Source organism: Bos indicus x Bos taurus, chromosome 2 (assembly GCF_003369695.1).
Source record: "Bos indicus x Bos taurus breed Angus x Brahman F1 hybrid chromosome 2, Bos_hybrid_MaternalHap_v2.0, whole genome shotgun sequence".
Lineage (NCBI taxonomy): Eukaryota > Metazoa > Chordata > Mammalia > Artiodactyla > Bovidae > Bos > Bos indicus x Bos taurus.
Window position 1 is genome coordinate 115,909,956 of NC_040077.1, and position 19,254 is coordinate 115,929,209.

The window sequence follows — 19,254 nt, forward strand, 5'->3', positions numbered from 1 at the left end:
CTACTCTCTCAATTCGTCCCTCTCTCTCCTTCCTCCTGCTGTGTCCAAAATCTTTTCATTATGTCTGCGTCTCTATTCCTGCCCTTCAAATAGATTCATTGGTACCATTTTCTAGATTCCACATATACATATTAATATATAAAATTTGTTTTTCTCTTTCTGACTTACTTGTTATATATGCTTCCTCAGAATTCTGAGCAAATAATGGCAAACAGCAACATAAAGGAGAATGTTAGCAATAGCCTGGTTATATAGCTATTATTTATTCTATGTATTGTGTAATCAAATTTCAATGGCTTGTCTTTAGGGTCAGCATGGAAATCATGAATAAATAAAATCATGGCTAATGATGCAAATTTAATTTAGTCCAAGAACTTCAATTTTCTCCCTAATTATTTTTGGTTCTAGTTGCTAAGAAGTTAACTAAATTAGCTTATTTGTGTTGTAAAACTCCACTCAGTTTTCAGGGATCCCAATTAAGATGCATGCATTGAGAAGGAAGGGTTCTTAGACAACTGATGGATAGTTTCTGAACTACAGAGGGGTCCACCCATCTGGTGTACAATTAGTTCCAGGATTCAGATTATCCATGCCTTTCTGAAGCATTGTCTTAAGTAATGTTGTTATTTTGGGTTGTTTAAATTTTCATTATGTGCCTATGTGAGTCGCTCAGTTGTGTCTGACTCTTTGTGACCCCATGGACTGTAGCCCACCAGGCTCCTCTGTCCATGGGGATTCTCCAGACAAGAACACTGGAGTGGATTGCTATGCCCTTCTCCAGGGGATCTTCCCAACCTAGGGATCGAACCCAGGTCTCCTGCATTGTGGGCAGATTCTTTACCATTTGAGTTAGCCAGGAAGCCTATTTGAGTTTCCCAGGAAGCCTACCTAAGCCTAAAATTTTAAGTATATTTTTGTTGAGATGAAATTAAGAGGCTAGTTGACTCTTTTTGAGCTACAGTTAAACCATCACAGATATTTTGTGAAAACTGAAATTCACCTTGTACACTGATGGCTTGACATCTTTCTTTGTCCACATATCCTGAATGAATGCATCTTTCACCAGTCTGAACCATTTCTGTTTTGTAGAAAGGTGTATACCTTAATCGGACATTGTGCTGAGATCAGCAGCGCTGTGTTCAACTGGGATTGCTCTCTGATATTAACTGGCTCTATGGACAAAACCTGCAAGGTAAGCTCGAGAAATATCTTTGCTTTATAACTCTTGTGTTTGGGCTCTGTACTGTGTCAAGTATTCATTGCAGCATTAACACATTTTAAAGGTGCTAGAAAATTAAGATATTAATTTATCCAAAAATTGGTAATTTTAAGTTGCAAATTGATGATCCTACAAGTTTGAAGGATTTATGATGTAAAATAGCTTTGATGATTCAAAGGTATTAAAAGATCTTTTTTATCAGAGAACATTTGCTTTATAGTGTTGTGTTAGTTTCTGCTATACAGCCAAGTGAATCACCCACACATATACACGTGTCCCTTCTTTTTTGGATTTCCTTCCCATTTAGGTCACCACAGAGCACTGAGTAGAGTTCCTTGTGCTAAAATATCTTATTTTATGAAGGCACATTATCTTTGTTTAATGTCTCTCTATCCCTTTATTAAACTTCCATTAGCATAAACTTCAAGAAGTCTCAACATGACGTCTCCCTGCCTTTGTGTTTCTGTTGCTAAGAGCTTATGCTCTAGAATTATTATTAGATATATAGATTGTATATTAAATGTATTATAATCCGAGTGTACTTTTTATTTCCCAGCATTGTAGTTTTAGATCAAGCTTTTTATTACTTGATGACCTTCATATGAAAAGAGGTTGCTTCTACTCCATCAGTGAAACACGCACTTTGAGATTTTTTTTCCTAAAATAGTGACAGATTTGTATTCTGAAGTCTGTCTTTGATCTTCTCTATGTCAAAAGCTTGCCTTGTTAGATGGTTGTGAATCAAAAGAAAATGAACAAAAAGTGAAAATTATACACATGATTTTGGTATAGTTTATTTAATCAGCTGTAAACATGTCATAAAGACTACTGGCCATCTTTGTGTGTTGGAGAGGAAGTCATAGTCTTCATCATTTTTTTTTAAATTGTAGCTATGGGATGCTGTAAATGGAAAATGTGTGGCAACATTAACAGGCCATGATGATGAAATACTAGACAGCTGTTTTGATTACACCGGAAAGCTTATTGCAACTGCTTCAGCCGATGGTAGGTAATCTGCCTGTACATTTAATTTATGGAGGGATTTATGTTTTGTTTAATAAACATAGGTGAGTCTGCATCATAAGTCATCTCCCTGATGACCATCTATGATAGAAACGACATGTGCCTCATCTCTATGATGCCCACGCATGTCACTACACTGTGCCTGGATCATATTCTTGATATTGCATGCAATGCTGTAGAAGGTTTGTATCGCCTCCTTGACACCACATATGATGTTAAACTATATCTCTATCATCTTCTTGATAACTATATATACACATGTACTATATATACTAGTACACCTCGGGTCATCTCCCTGATGACCGTGCATTATGCTACCCTATGTTGTTCTCCTCAGCTTGACTGTTATCAATGGTGATATAATAAATCTGCATTTTCTCCTTTATGATCACATTTGCTACTCTACCAGAGAAGGCAGTGGCACCCCACTCCAGTACTCTTGCCTGGAAAATCCCATGGGTGGAAGAGCCTGGAAGGCTGCAGTCCATGGGGTCGCTGAGGGTTGGACACGACTGAGCGACTTCACTTTCATGCATCAGAGAAGGAAATGGCAACCCACTTCACTGTTCTTGCCTGGAGAATCCCAGGGACGGGGGAGCCTGGTGGGCTGCCGTCTCTGGGGTCGCACAGAGTCAGACACGACTCAAGTGACTTAGTGGTAGCGGTGCTGCTCTACCATGTCTAGCAAATCTTCATGATGAACATATATAATTCTGTGCTACCCCTCATCTTCTTGAGTACCACTTATGAGTCTACGCTATGCCCATGTCATCTTACTGATAACCACAGTCAGATGCTCTACTGTCTAATCATCTAGACAGCATGTATAGTTTTATTCTTTGTCTGCACCATTTTCTTGACAATAACAAATGAAGTTATGCTATATCTACATCCTTTTAAAATAATTATGTATGTTGTTATTGTTGGGCCTTCCCTGTTGTCTCAGTGGTAAAGAACCCACCTGCCAATGCAGGAGATGCGGGTTTGATCCCTGGACCAGGAAGATCCTCTAGAGAAGGAAATGGCAACCTACTCCGGTATCTTGCCTGGGAAATCCGGTGGGCAGAGGAGCCAGGTGGGCTACAGTCCAAGGGGTCACAAAAGTGTTGGACAATAACGAAGTTATGCTATAGCTACGTCCTTTAAAATTATGTGTGCCACTATGCTGCCGGTTATCTCACTGATGACACTAGATTGTGCAGTAAGATGTTTGTGTTGTCACCTTGACAACTATACATGATGCAGTGCTGTGTGTGCAAAGTCTGTTTAGCAAGCACATGTGATGCTATATTATCTCTTTGATAACTATATCTCTTTGATAATTCCACATGATGAATGTCTGTGTGCATGTACTCGCCTCAAAAGCTCAGTGTGATGCTTTACCTTGTTTTATCATTTCCTTCACAATCATGTGGAGTGCCGCCCTATTTCGCATCATCTCCTAGACAACTGTGTGTGATGACTCAGTTTGCTTCATATCCATGGAGGCCATGTACGGTGCTGCAACATACCTGTGTCATCTATTGATAACCACATATGTTGCTACGCTGTATATGTGTTATCTCCCTACAGGCCACAGATGACTATGTCTCCACTATCTGCTTGATGGCTTGTGTGATGCTACCCTATGTCTTTTCATCATCTTGAGAAGCACACATCATGCTTTACTAAAGCTGTGTTATCTCTATGGTTGCTACACACACAATGCACACCGTGTCTGCATCCACATTCTGACTGCCATGTATGACCCCACATTACACTTGAATCGTCTTATTGATGGTCATGGATCATGCTACGCTATGTCTGTCTCATCTCCTTGATTCTAAACTGTATCCTTGTGATCTTCTCATCAATAACCCATGATACTATGCTGTGTCTCGGTCATCTCCCTGACGGACATGTGCGATGCTACACTCTATCTGCATCATCCTTCTGATCACATTTGACCCTAAACTATGTCTGTGCCATGTCCCTCATGATGCCATCATGCTTGATGCCCTCCTATGTCTACATCCTCTCTGTGATAACCACAGGTGACTCTGAATCTGTCACCTGCTGTGAGTGCATGTCCTGCTACTCTACGACTGTGTCATTGCCCTGACAATGTGAGCAAGCTTTTACTCTAAGTCACCTCTGATAGTCATGTATAATGCTACTGCTGCTGCTGCTGCTAAGTCGCTTCAGTCGTGTCCGACTCTGTGCAACCCCACAGACGGCAGCCCACCAGGCCCCACCGTCCCTGGGATTCTCTAGGTAAGAATACTGGAGTGGGTTGCCATTTCCTCCTCCAATGCATGAAAGTGAAAAGTGAAACTGAAGTCGCCCAGTTGTGTCCAACTCTTAGTGACCCCATGGACTGAAGCCTACCAGGCTCCCCCGCCCCTGGGATTTTCCAGGCAAGAGTACTGGAGTGGGGTGCCATTGCCTTCTCTGGTATGATGCTACACATATGTTTAATTCCCTTACTGAACATATGTGACTACATCATGCTTGTATAAATCCTTAATAGCTTTTTAAGAAATTCTGGCAAAAATCAAATGCTGTTTCTAGGCTGTTTCTGTTCACTTCTTTGCCTGTATTTGCTCCTTGTGACTAGCATACTTTTAAGTAGCTACTTTGTGTTATAATCAGTTGTAGAATTTTGCCTGTGATTCCTTTTTATTACAGTCTTTATTACTGTCTCACTCTTCAAAATTATATTTGCAAACTGTTCTCTTACTCATTAGGACTTTTCAAAGGTGATCCTTTGATCATACACACATGTTTTTTTTTTTTTTGCATCCTGAAATACAAACACCCTGAATCTGGAGAATTTTATTTTTTAAACTAACTACTTATTTTCTCATCTTCTCACAGATCTTGGCTTTTAAAAATCATCCCTTAAAAATAATGAATCTGCCCTTTTCATTTTAAATATCATTCTCATTTATACAAAAGAATCTGTTTATTAAATATACATGGAGTGTCTACTTTGTGCCAGGAATTCTTTAGGAACACAGGATATATCGATGGAAAAAAGAGATGGGCATCTCTTCCCTCCTAGAGCTATGTTTCGAAAGGGGAGACCACAAACAATATCATACATGTGTCTTATATAGAATATTAGATTATATAGAATGTCAGGAGTTGTCAGTGGTATAGGGGAAGAAACAAGCAGGGACAAGTGATCAGGACACTGAGGGATGGACGTGAATAAAATGTAAGCTCAATTCTTTTAGTTTTGTCCTTTCTATCATCTGCTGTTTTCTCTAGCAGTGATTCTGTTCTTTCCTTTCTTCAATAGCACATTACTTTCAAAAAACATCTTTCTCTTTTGGTTTGTGTTGTAAACCTCTTTTCATTCTGTCCCTCCTAAGAAGCCTTGATGTTTAGAGCCATTTTTTATTTACCTTTGGTCTTTGCTCCTCATTCGCATCTTAAAATTTGATCTCATTCAAAAGAGTTAGTTGCCTGTGCGGCTACAAGCTGTTTCTTTATATTTATTGCCTCTTTCACCTTCACTGGAGTTACTCTCAAGGCTGAATTTCTTTGATGTCTTATTCATAGTTCTATCTTATAAAAAATTGCAATTTCAGGCTATATTATTTTTGTGTTTTCTGAAACTTAAAAATACTTTTGCAAAATTTGATGTATTAGTCTATACTGCATATTTTTGTCTTATTCACAAACTCTTAAAACAAGTAGATCGCTTTCCTTTAAAGCTTTTGAAGTATCCAATGAAGTAGCAACATTATATTTTAATCATATTAATTCTACTATAGCAATTTTTGTCTACTTCCTCTTGAAGTTGTCAGAGAGGAAAGTTAAAAATTAAGATATTTTGCTTCTCTCTAAATGGAAATTAAGTAACCAAAATTCCCTATTTTTGCAAATTTTACCTTGATTTTATACTTTGTGTTGAGACAGCATCCTTCACCTGGCCAGATAAATTTTAATTTTTTTTATGGCAACAATTTTATTACTTCTGTTTTTTCTCCTTCTATGCTTATGTAACGACTCTATTCCTTAATTCTAAGGAAATGTTATATCTATCCATCCATCCATCCATTCATCCATTTGTCTATCTATACTTCATCCATCTACCCATCCATCCATCCATCCATCCATCCACACATCCATCCATCCATCCATCCATCTACATCTATTTATTGAGTGTTTAATACGAGTTTGGCATTTCTAGGCACTGGATATACAGCAGGGAACAAATCATTCTATTTGCCTTTTCTGTTGAAAAGGTTTTCCTAGCACCTATTCTTCATTCTTTGTAAGTAGTGGCTGCTGACCCCTCTCAGAAGGCCTCTTGTGTCTTCTGTAACCTTAGACTCGTATTTGGTGTATGATAGAAGTCTTGCTGTTTATTTCTGTAGGTAATCAGAATCATCAAAACTTGTTGTGAGTCCCCATTTCTTCTCCTTAAAATTTGATTCTTTTTGATTTCCTGTCTCTGCACCTCCATCTGTCTTGGAACCTAGTGTGTCTTCTAATAAGCTGGGGCTAGAGAGATGCTTCTTTCCCCCGTTCTTCTCCTGTAGTGGGATCAGCTTGCATTTATAGTATTAAGTGTCTGGCTCTCACCACAGGCAAGAAGACAAACTTAGCACAGAGCTTACATGTCAGAGGGATAGATATTTAGAAAATTCAAGTCATGTGGTCCAAAGTCCTGCATTTCTGATGAATTTATATATATCTCCACTCCTCTCAAAAAGGAACAGCAAGAATTTTCAGTGCGGCCACAAGAGAATGTGTTACCAAATTGGAAGGCCATGAAGGAGAAATTTCAAAGGTGAGTTGCTTTTCTCATTTGGAGCAATTTATTTATTTTCAAAAATAAGCATCAAGCTTAATACAAATCAGTCTCTTGTTACTGATAGTATCAAGGTTTTGCCCAGTTATCTCATTCTTTGTAGAAATCAGTTACCTGAAGAGTAAGTTTTCAAATGTGTCCTCAAACTCAGTGTAATAAAATGATTTCTAAAACCTTTTACAAAGTATAAAACAGCATTCTCCTCAGCCATGAAAAAGTTTCAATTAGCAAAGGATACTCACTAAAGCTATTCAGAAGCTAGTAAAGTGCTTTTCCTAGTTCTAGTAAACACACCCCTTTTATATTATGCAGAAGAACAGGCTGCACAGCAAATTTCAAGTGTCCTGTAGAACACATGCTATTGAGGAAGTATTTCCTAAAAGTATTTACCACTTAAAAAAGTTAAAAATGACCTATCTTGAAACTTGAAAGCTGTAGTTTAGGATTTCATATGAACTCCTCCCAAAAGCTTATCCATGCAGTACGGCCATCCAGTCAGTGATTTGAGGTTTAGAGATGTCCTCAGAAAATTGTAGAGAAGGCTGGGACCGGTGACTCTCACCCCCAGCTCAGCCCAATTCCTTGGTCTTGTGCCTAAGATGAGATTTTTCATTCTTTTTAATCAGCTCAGTGGATTCAGGTCTCTGCAGGCTCCCCTGCTATTGGTGGCCCTTGCCCTCCTGCCCATCAGGGTTGGTCTCTTCGACATTGCAGAGCACATCCTCTGCATTAGGCTGGGAGGCCCGGGAGATTGGTAGTACTAGGGCTGAGGGATGTGGCCATGGGAAACAGGCCACAAAGAGAAACTGAGCTATGTTTCCGAGTGTCTGGCGTGGCACACTCAACAAACGCACATGTTTTTGTGTGTGTATGAGTAGAAAGAGTTCTCAGACTCTACATTATTGCATTTTATGCTTGTTAACTGATATATTATCTATTGAATTGCCATCCAGTAATGGCATTTCTATGGGGTGCCAAGCTAAAGCATTCTTTCATTCATTTTGAGAGCTCCCACTATGCTAGGTAGCATGCTGGGCCCTGGTGACACTGTGATGAAAAAAGCCATAACCTGGGGGCTTGCCCTCATCAAACCTATAGTCACAGAGGAAGTGACCCACATCACCATCTTCTGATGATTTAGGAAAGGTTATAAACATGACCTCCAGAGGAGCTGAGGACTGGCAGTTTTCTCTGCTGCTCACATACCATGTGACAATGCCTGGCCCGTTGGGGCTCTCAAGCCCACATAGATGGAAACTGCTGCACTTTAAGTAGCAACACAGAAAGTCCTCTCCTGTGGACCCTGACATTCTGTGCCACAGATTGAAGGACCATCTCTACACTCGTGATGACAGAAAGTTAGTCTGTAGAGGTGACACCGAGGTTTGGGCGTGAAGATGCCTGACTTGTGTTCTCATCCACACTGGGGCTCTGCCTCTTGGTTTGAGTGGAGAGGTTGGTGTCACCAGCCTTTGCTCCTGAAATGAAAAGAAGCTGGGTGGGGAACACTCCAAGTATAATGGAGCTGTGGTCTTTATCCTTAGACTTGTGTGTGAGGGGTAGGCAATCAGACACCATTGTCTAGATTTTAATTTTCATGTATTAGTCTCTGCAGTCTTTTTCCCACCCTGAAAGAACTGTTCTAGGTAAGAATAAGTACCAGGCTGGGAAGGTGAACAGGTAACTTAGTGATGTCTGCTTTTTACTGATGAAAAATATACTGGGAATCAAATTACACCAACCTGTGATTGCTTCCCCCCAACCCCTTGCTTGCCTGTAGATTTCTTTCAACCCCCAAGGCAACCGCCTTCTCACTGGCAGCTCTGACAAAACAGCTAGAATCTGGGATGCTCAGACTGGTCAGTGCCTCCAGGTTCTTGAGGGACACACGGATGAGATCTTCTCCTGTGCTTTCAACTATAAAGGCGACATAATCATTACAGGTAGGGGAGAAATAGACCTCATCAACTCAGCTTTCCTTTCAATTGGCTGTTAGAGTTTCTGAGCTGAATACAAAAAGGAGCCCACTCCTATCCCCACCCTTCTTCCAGGGTCCCTAGCTCACCTGGGGCCATTATTTAGGTTTAGCTGCTTTGCAGGACCACAGGAATAGGCTCTGCCTGTGACTATAAGGCTTTGTGAATCCTGAATTTCAATTGCCCCAGACAGGGTAAGAATTTAGTAGCCCACCTTACAGTTGACTACATATCCCCAGGCATCATCCATCCAGTGGTTAATATTCAGTTGATGGCAGTAAGTCTTAGTAACTAAAACAAGTCAGGACCTGAGTTCTCCAGAGTGGGATTTACAGCCCATTAGAGATTTATTCTTTGGGCAAAACTGTTTTCTCCTTGGATGTCCCCTTGTAACCCATTAATATGTGGGGCAAAGAGCACATATTGAACATTTTTCCAACCATGAACAATTTATTGTGAGTGAATTATATCAGCAATGTTTCATAAGAACTGGATTAAGAGTAGGTTAGTTGAGATTGTAGAAAAGGGAGAACATGCCAAGAATATGGCATAACGTGAGTAGGTGCTTCTGGAGGAAACCCTGGCAAGGAGCAGGGTGCTAAATGATAGTGTGGGGTGGGGATACCCACAGGGGAATGAATCTGATTAACTCTCAATGATTCTCATTGTGTTGAGAAAATTTTTAAATTGCTTAACTGGTCTAAGGAGTTTAATGTCTCATATGCAAACTTGGCTTCATACGTTGGCTGATTTTCTTTATTTTAATCAGACAACTTCAAAGGTGCTGAGAATAATCTCTGCCTTTGCCCTAAAATTCCAGTCCTTTCTACTAAATTATGGATGATTTCTAAAATTACAGATTACTTTCTTCGGGCCTATGGTTCGTAAGTGTTACTATAATGTTGGTATTCCTAAGACAATACCATAGTAAATAGCATCAAATCCTTTCTCCTGATGATGGAGGATGTGAGTGGTTGTGGCAGAGAACACTGAAGTTGGGGCTGCTTTGTCAGAGGACCAACCTTTCCTAATCCACCCTGTTTGTGTTAAGCTGGGCCAGCCCTGCAATACCTCTTTCCTCATCCACAGAAGGCCCTGGATTTAGGGAAGGAATATTAGTAGTTTGTGCCTTGTTTTAATGCTGGCCTTCAAAAGCCCGAGCTCTTTTAAGATATTATTAGTTTATTTAGTATTTCCCAAAGCAAACTCCCAGAGATAGTGAAGGAAAAGGAAGCCTGGCATGCTATAGTCAATGGAGTTGCAAAGAGTCAGATATGACTTAGTGACTGAACAATACCAAAAATAAATAAATAAAAGCACCAATATGCTAAATACTGGTCCGCTCGATGACAGCGTTTATGAGAATGGGAAGTGACATGTCTTCCTTGCCATCAGCAGAGCGCTTTGTTTGAATATGAATCTGCCCTGTTTTCCTGGTGGACCCTGGTGTGGTTAACTGCGTGCATTTTCAGTGGACTGCCTGAGGGTTTAGAATCACAAAATGGAAGCAAACTGTCCAAAGTGGTCAGGACACTTTCAAAAAGATGAGATACCTTTGGGTAAAATGTAGTCTGCACAGGCTTTTACAGCCCCCACACTGCTAGTATTGATGATACATGCCTGGCACCTGAGGTGGAAAAAATCAGCAGAGCCCAGCAGTGCTTCATACTGGGGCTGCCATTCCCAGGGCCCAAATGTGGATAGGGTCCCTCGGGAGGAGTGTATCAAGGCTGCTTTGGAAGAGTGTCTATCGCTGTCATGGGGAGCGCAGGAGCTTCACATTTTGACTGACGAGGAGAAAAATCCACTGTGATTTTGAAACAGTCCAAAGTGGAATGTGCTGCTTCTTCATAAACTGATCACTCAAACCTGGAGATGTTCAAAGTCATCATATTTGCCACTTGGTGGCGATGCGTGAAGCAGGACGGGGATAAGCAGAGGGGTGGGTGATGTGGTTGCATTCTCAGGTCCTCTGTAATCCTAAAATGCCATGAATCTTACATAGGGGAGTAGACTGTGAATTTGCCCAATTTATGACCAATGGGCAAGAGAAACAAACAGATCCCCTCTCCCCAAACACCTGAATTGCTAACGGGCTCTGCAGCTGGACACCCGGGAGCTAGCACATTGAGCACATTGATCATCCACAATGACACAGAAAATGTCAACCTGTAAACACAGAGAGAGTTAAACGAGTAAAACAAAGAAAAATAACTTTGTGAAATTTGCTTTATTAGGCAGCAAGGATAATACCTGTAGGATATGGCGGTGATTGAAGAGAATCAGTCAGCAAAGAAACTTGCCAACCATGGTGATCAAAGCTGGAGTGTCACACACAGCCAGCAAGCTATTTTGATATTTCAAATGTTTTCTCTTTGTCCACAAATCAACCATGTGTATACTGTCCTTAGTTTCACAGATATGACCATTAAAGTTGATGAAGTTATATCATTCCTTGATGTCTGATGGAGATGATAGGAGTGAGCATACTGCTTGGCAAATTGGTTATTTTGATTTTCTTTTATTTCTTGATAGCATCACCATACTGATAAATGAAACCAGAATGGTTTAACAATGTGTCTCCTACATTCTACTTTGCAGCCTATTACAATTTCTGTTGAATAAAGTTTCTGGAGAAAATTTCTGTGAATTTGCATGTCTGTATGATGTATGCTTTCTTTCTTATGATGAGAACTTCAATGATGTACTCTTTCAGCAGCTTTCAATATGCATTACAGATTTATTAACTATAGGAACCAAGATGTACATGACACCCCCATGACTTACTTATTTTATAACTGGAATTTTGTACCTTTTAATCCCCTTCATCCATTTTTGCCTCAGTTCTCTGTATAAGGTCAGTGTTTTTTTTTGTTTTGTTTTAAATTCCACATATAAGTAAGATCACATGACATTTATCTGTCAGACTTATTTCATTTTAGTCTTATGCCCTCAAGGTTCATCTGTGTTGTGGCAAATGACAAGATTTTTCTTTTTTATGGCTGTATAGTGTTCCATATACAGCCATAAACACACACATATACAGTGTGTGTGTGTGTGTGTGTGTGCGTGTGTGTGCATGCGCGTGCACGTGCATTTTCTTTATCCATTTTTCCATCTTGACTATTGTAAATAATGTTGCAGTGAACATGGGGTGGATATAGCTTTTTCAGTTAGGGTTTTTGTTTTCATCAAACATATAATCAGAAGTGGATTGCTGGATTATATTATATTTTTAATTTTTGTGAGAACCCTCCATGCTACTTTCCTTGTTGGCTATACCAATTTACATTCCAACATTTTCTAGGAGGATATGTAAGTTTGGAATGTGATTAGAAGTTTTATTATTTATTTAGCTATTTTACTTTTTTCCAGCTCAAAAAGAAATAGGCAATAGGAATAGAAGCTTTATCTTCCTTCCCTCGTATTCAAGAATACACCTACTCCTCCTTCCTCCAGTGGAAAAAGTTGAGAAAGGACACTGAATAAAATATAGGGAAATATAGAAAAACTTATGGGGAAAATAAAATGGATCTCACTTTGTAGCAAATGTATTCTGATTTCATAGTAGACTGGAGTGTAAAAAATGCAGACATATTTTTCTCTGAGGAAAAGCTAAACAATATAAATTCAGACTATTGAACTTAAAAATCTGGTTGTTAAACAATTGAGGTACCAGAGAAATCATCAAACACCAAGCTGATTGATGCTGAAACACTAGACAATGTTTTTAAAAAGGCTTTTCTATGTAAAAGTGCCACAATGCATTTTAGGAATTAATGTTCAACGATAAAGCACAAGATTTATCTTTACAACTGTTATCTGTTACAATGCAGATAGCAGTCCTGATTTTACACTGAGAAAGGTATATCACAGTGAAGTTAAATAATTTACTAAAGACATCAAATATTGGTTAGTGAAGTGGGATTTAGAGCCCAGGAATTACACTCCATTATATTATGTTCTCTGACGCTCCCTGGTGGTCAGGAAAGCCTTCCTTGGCCTTCCCTGATGGTTCAGATGGTAAAGGATCTGCCTGCAATGCAGGAGATGCAGGTTTGATCCCTGGGTCGGGAAGATCCCATGAAGGGAATCACAGTGCACTCCAGTATTCTTGCCTGGAGAATTCCATGGATAGAGGAGCTTGGCAGGCTACAGACCATGATTCTTTGTGACCATGGGGTCACAAAGAATCAGACAGGACTGAGTGATTAACACTTTCACTTTCATATATTACGTTCTTAAGTGAAAAAGTCTTAACTATGACCGAACGGTATCAGATGTACCAGTAGGAAGGTTTGGGGTGAGAATTACCTCTCAGATCATCTGTGGATGCCTCAAGAAGAAAAAAATAAAACTTTAGTGCTGGAAAGGAGTAAGTAAGTTTAGAGGTGGAACAGCCAATGAGAGCTTGAATTAGAGAAAACCAGGCCAAAATTTGGGCTTCCCTTGTGGCTCAGCTGGTAAAAAATCCACCTGCAATGCGGGAGACCTGGTTTGGATTCCTGGGTTGGGAAGATCCCCTGGGGTGGTAAAGGCTACCCACTCGAGTATTCTGGCCTGGAGAATTCCATGGACTGTATAGTCTATGGGGTTGCAAAGAGTTGGACATAACTCAGTGACTTTTGCTTTCAGGCCAAAATTTAGCTGCTGCTTTGAAAATTCTAAAGAATCAGTGGACCTTGATTTTTCCTTCTAACCCTTTGATAGCTTTGGGAAGGGTGGTGATAAACAGAATATTTTCTGCCATATCAGTAAACAAAGGATATCATAGTCATCAGCAATTGCAGCCATAGCCAATTGTAAGCTGGGGGGCCTAAAGGCACTCAGCAAGGAGAAGAATAGCTGCTATTTAGTAGTCATCATACTGCAGCCACTCTCCAAGGTGAACCCTGAAGAAACTCTGAATGTGAGAACACAGGATACTGGCCCCAGATACCTGAGATGCATATCAAAAGAACGATTTCAGTGAGTTCAGACTCTTGCATCTCCCCATAAGTAGAAAAGTGATAAATTCCTTGAGGTTTTTAGTTTTCTTTAATTAACAGTAATCTTTTGTTTCTACTACCTGCTTTTTGTTGGAAAACTCATATATCCTAGCTTTCAGCTTGCCTCCTTGCAGCAGTTCTCACAGTTATTTGAGATGCTGCCTCCTGGCCTTGAAGTCCTAAAAATTCCCACCAAATAAGACATAATGCTCAACTTGTATACATATTTTCATATGAATACCTACTTTCAGTCCACAGTGAGAATACGATTTTGCTAAATCATTTAAAAGACTCAGACAATGTGCTGACCCAGGTTCATGTGCCTGACACACGGTGAGGCCAAACAATCTGAAATGTCAGAGTTTGGAGCAGACAAAGTTTTCTTGCAGGGACATGCGAGGAGGTGGGTGACTCATGCCCTAAAAAGCCCCAAGCTACTTGAAGGGTTTTGGCAAAACATTTTAAAAAGCCAGGTGAAGGAGGGGAGGCACAGGGTATGTGATCATCTCGTGCACCATTCTCTGATTAGCTGATGATGTGGAAAAGGGTGGTGTCACAGACGTTAACTTTATCAGTCCTTAGGCTCCAGGAGGCTATGTGCTCACAGTCATCAAGCAGTTATATCTTCCATTTGGGGGGTGTTTTCACATCTGCAAAACAACTCAGGAAATATACCTCAGATACTATTACCTATTCAATAGGTACTTTAGAGAGGAGCTAAAGCAGAGGATGAAATTAAAAGACATTTGCCCCTTGGAAGAAAAGCTCTGACAAACCTAGGCAGCATATTGAAAAGCAGAGTTATCATTTTGCCAACAGCATTTAATTTAGTTAAAGCTATGGTTTTTCCAGTAGTCATGTATGAATGTGAGAGTTGGACTGTAAAGAAGGTTGAGCATCCAAGAAATGATGCTTTCAAACAGTGGTGCTGGAGAAGACTCTTGAGAGTTCCTTGGACAGCAGGAGGTTGAACCACTCAATACTAAAGGAAATCAATCCTGAAAATTCACTGGAAGGACTGATACTGAATCCCTAGTATTTTGACCACCTTGATATAAAGAGCCAATTCTTTGGAAAAGACCCTGATGCTGGGAAAAATTGAGGGCAGGAGGAGAAGGTGGTGACAGAGGGAGAGATGTTTGGATGGCATCACCAACTCAATGGACATGAGTTTGAGCAAACTCTGGGAGATAGTGAAGGACAAGGAAGCCTGGCATGCTGCAGTCCATGGGATCGCAAAGAGTTGGACACAACTGAGCAACTGAATAACAATAAAGTAGAGGACATGGGAGAAGACCTGTCTCAGGAAGGTTCCATAGGGTCCTGCTGCTGTGCAGATGTATGGTCATGGAGATTATTCTACGTCTTACAGACCAAAGTGAAACTCTTGGCCATAAAATGACTTAACCTCCTAAGTTTTATGTTTTGAGGAATTGTTTCTTTATAGAATGCTTGTGATGGCTTTCAGATATCCCATTCTACTTTAAAAAGTGGTTATTAAGATCATAGGGAAAGCAATAATAGACTGCTGGGTGTTGGTCTCAGCCCACTGATCATGATGCTATTGGCTAGCAATGCCTGAAATGCTCACCTGAGCTCCTACTCCTTGTGGTGAGTCCTCATAGACATTTATCCACCTGAAAACAGTGTGGCTGGATTGGCCCTTTGGTTCTTTATATGGTTCTAATAGGGAAGAACAAATCGAACTCCATATTAGATGTTTCTTTTAGTTTAACCTTTGCTCTCTGTTCCTTTTATTTATTTATTTTTTTTGAGATCCAGCCAGTCCATTCCGAAGGAGATCAGCCCTGGGATTTCTTTGGAAGGAATGATGCTAAAGCTGAAATTCCAGTACTTTGGCCACCTCATGTGAAGAGTTGACTCATTGGAAAAGACTCTGATGCTGGGAGGGACTGGGGGCAGGAGGAAAAGGGGATGACAGAGGATGAGATGGCTGGGTGGCATCACTGACTTGGTGGACGTGAGTCTGAGTGAACTCCGGGAGTTGGTGATGGACAGGGAGGCCTGGCGTGCTGCGATTCATGGGGTCACAAAGAGTCAGACACGACGGAGTGACTGAAGTGAATTACTAAAAGGACAATGTCTATAGTTAGAAGCAAATATAATGGCACATATCAAGGAACCTTCCCCTTCTGCCTGAATGCTAAACTGATATACCTTTGTTCAGCTCACAGAGAAACATTCTGACCCTGTTCACCTGTGAATGGCTTCAGGAAAGAAGAAGGGGAACACATCCCCTCCCAGAGTCTGGTCAAATCAGGAAATATTTGCAAAATTTTGGGGCCTTTCTCTTTACCTCCTGCCCTCCCCCACCCTCTCTTTCCTATAAAAGAAACTAGCATCCAGACCCTGGTAAGACAGTTCTCTAGGACTGTAGTCTTCTGAAGCTCCCGACCTTCCAAATAAAATCTTTCTTCCTTGCCCCAACACCTCATCTCCCAATTTATTGGCCTGTCATGTGGCAAGCAGAATGAGCTTGGACTTGGTAACATGATTGTAAGAGGCACTTCAGCAACAACCATTAGGGAACTTTGAAAAAAACAAGGTTTTATTACACACAAGTCCTGGAGGGTACAAGTCACACCCAAGGTCACACAGGAGGCCAGGTGAAAGAAGAGGTTTCACAGGTTCACACTTTAGTGGTGAATTTAAAACATAGGAGTGGGAATTAGGGCTTGGGAAGAAAAGAATCAGGGTCACTCAAGTGAAGTTATCTGGGTCACCCAGGGCTTTCTAAAAGAGGAGCATCATAGATGAGGTCACCTGGCTCCTTATCTGATTGTCTAGCTAGTGTATGTGTCATCATAGAGCTGTAAATATGCTCATTTGAAATGGACGTCTTTGAAATGGATGCCTCAGTAGTCAAAAGCTTATTGTCAGCCACTTTCACTACATATCCCCACTTTATTTTCATCTGGAGTATTGTCAGGTACAGTGAAGTGTGTGTGGGGCCTGGAGTCAGATTCTCTACGTATATATTCTGATTCAGACTCTAATTTTTGGACGAGTTATAATACCTTACCACTATGTCTGAGGTTGCTCATCTGGAAACTGGTGGCAATAAAAGTTCCTGTTTTGAGGATTAGGAATACATGGCACATAACAAGCATGAGGGTAATGTTTTCTGTTATTATTTATGATCAATAACTTAGGAGACCTCTTCAAAACAAATTGCACTTCATATTTGAACACATTTTCCAGGGAAGAACACAGTGTTGTTTTCTCTGAAATAATAGTTGTAATATAACTCATTTAATTTGTTAAAAGCATCTTAGGGAGGATTATAAATCAAATTTTTGTCAATTTAAAATTTAAGTCTTTTATAACTTCCTTTTAAAGGTTTTCTTTCAGAGGAGCTGAGATGTGAGGAGATCATTAATGTAGATGATTATGGTCTAATCTATCCTCATGCATTTAGATTTCATATAGAATTTTATGAGAGTGAACTGTCCTCATAAAAATGAAGTATCTTTTCTAACAACTCATCTCTAAAACTGCAATAGCTCAAGACTTAGCATAATGTCTGATTTAAAGGCAAAATAAATGCTCTTTGAACTAAACAGTGCTTTTTATACACAGAAGTCTTCTATTGCCATTTTAAAAAGGCATCAGTAATCTTTTAAACTACAAAGTAATTTATTATGTTTTCCCATTGCTTCTGGTTCTCTTAAAATAATTTTGGGTTTTGAAATTTGAAGTTAAAAAATTGTGAATATAATGAAAGGCATACTCTTTTTCAAAAAATGATTCATAAGCTAACTCAAAATACCTACAATCGTTTTAGTTATCTTACCAAGATTATCTTAGGTTTTGTTTAATTTAGCTTCTCTGTTATCTCGGTTTGGGCTATAAGTAACGAAATACTTAATTGCCTTAACCAAGGTTAGTTAGTCCCTTAGTGAGCTATTCAGTGGCATGGTGACCAAAGGACACAGCCTTTGGGGGCTCCCCCTCTACCATCCTTGTTGGCTTCTGTCCTGTGTGTCTTTCCTAGCTGCCAGATGGGTTGATGCTATTTTCTTAGTTTATGTGTCTTGCCATCTCTTTTAATTTCATCAAATCCAGAGGAGAGTTTCTTACATCTCTTATTATTTCAACTTGCTGTTCTTAGCAGTTCTATTCATGCTGACAGTGAAATCCTCTCTTACTTCTCCACCTTTATTTCATCTACCCACTGAATCACCGGCACTTTCCTCCAAAAACAAACCCTAGGTCTCCAGTCTTATTACCATTTTAATCTGTAATCTATCATCTCATTACCCCTGCACCAGAAACTGAAAACCAGCGTCTACTTAATTACTTTAGCTTCCTTTAGTTCCATCAGATTATTCCTTTCTAAAATAAACAGAAAAAATCTCCAAATGTTTATAGGTTTTACAGTTTACAAGACTTTTGCATACATCAATTCATTTAATGAAGAGGAACAAAGTAGGAATGCTTAGAAACTGAATTTGGAGCTGATAACACATACTTTGGAGAGGGAAGAGGTGGTTTACTCCAAAATCAGTTGGCTGATAGTTGGTTAGACATGGACTCAAATCTTGAAAGGCTGTGTCTTACAAATAGAGAAAAGAAGTTATGAAATATTAATGTGAGGCTTATGTTTTTTGAGAGTGCATTTCATGTGCTGGTGATACACATATCTTTTTCTTTTTTGGTCTGGATTTCTTTCAAATTCCCTGAATAACTTTTATAAAATTAACTTTATAAAACATGGTGTTGTTTTTCCAAGTAATAAGAGTTTCAGTTTGGACCTTTATTATACATACAATTATTTAGTGACAGAGTCTCAATTCCTTGTGATCTGGTAGTTCTGAATTCACACTTCCCCTGGCAATTATATTGTAACAGATTAGAAATGCTTTTTTCCAGACGTTACAGAAACTAAATGCAAATATTCATAACAGCTTTTGGAAATGTAAAGAGCAAAGGCTGAGATTCTGACTGTTCACACTTAGAGGCTGAAAGGTAGATATGGCAGTGACATAAGAGGTCCATTTAGCAATAGACAGCTTGTGTGAAGTGGTGAAATCAAGTAATTCATTCTCAATTAGAAGTTTCTGTACTCTGTAAGCAGTAACTACCATAGAGGTAGTCCCCACTTAGTATTCCTGTGGAATGTGAAAGTGTTATTTGTCGGTCGTGTTTGACGTTTTGCTACTCCATGGACTGACTATAGCCTGCAGGCTCCTCTGTCCACGGCATTCTCCAGGCAAGAATGCT

At 39.8% G+C, this 19,254-nt stretch overlaps 1 protein-coding gene across 3 annotated transcripts in view; it reads left to right on the forward strand.

Moving 5' to 3' along the window:
* The window catches only part of DAW1 (dynein assembly factor with WD repeats 1), a 35,459-nt gene extending 23,787 nt beyond the window's left edge, over positions 1–11,672 (forward strand). For 2 of the 3 annotated variants that reach the window (XM_027515285.1, XM_027515295.1), the window contains exons 9-13: positions 1,090–1,192; positions 2,110–2,224; positions 6,949–7,025; positions 8,827–8,989; positions 11,260–11,672. In XM_027515285.1, coding sequence (XP_027371086.1) covers positions 1,090–1,192; positions 2,110–2,224; positions 6,949–7,025; positions 8,827–8,989; positions 11,260–11,294 — 493 coding nt within the window. In that variant the 3' untranslated portion in view covers positions 11,295–11,672. The remainder of the gene's footprint in view (positions 1–1,089; positions 1,193–2,109; positions 2,225–6,948; positions 7,026–8,826; positions 8,990–11,259) is intronic. The other variant, XM_027515305.1, reaches the window with a different exon arrangement.
* Positions 11,673–19,254: the final 7,582 nt, after the last annotated feature.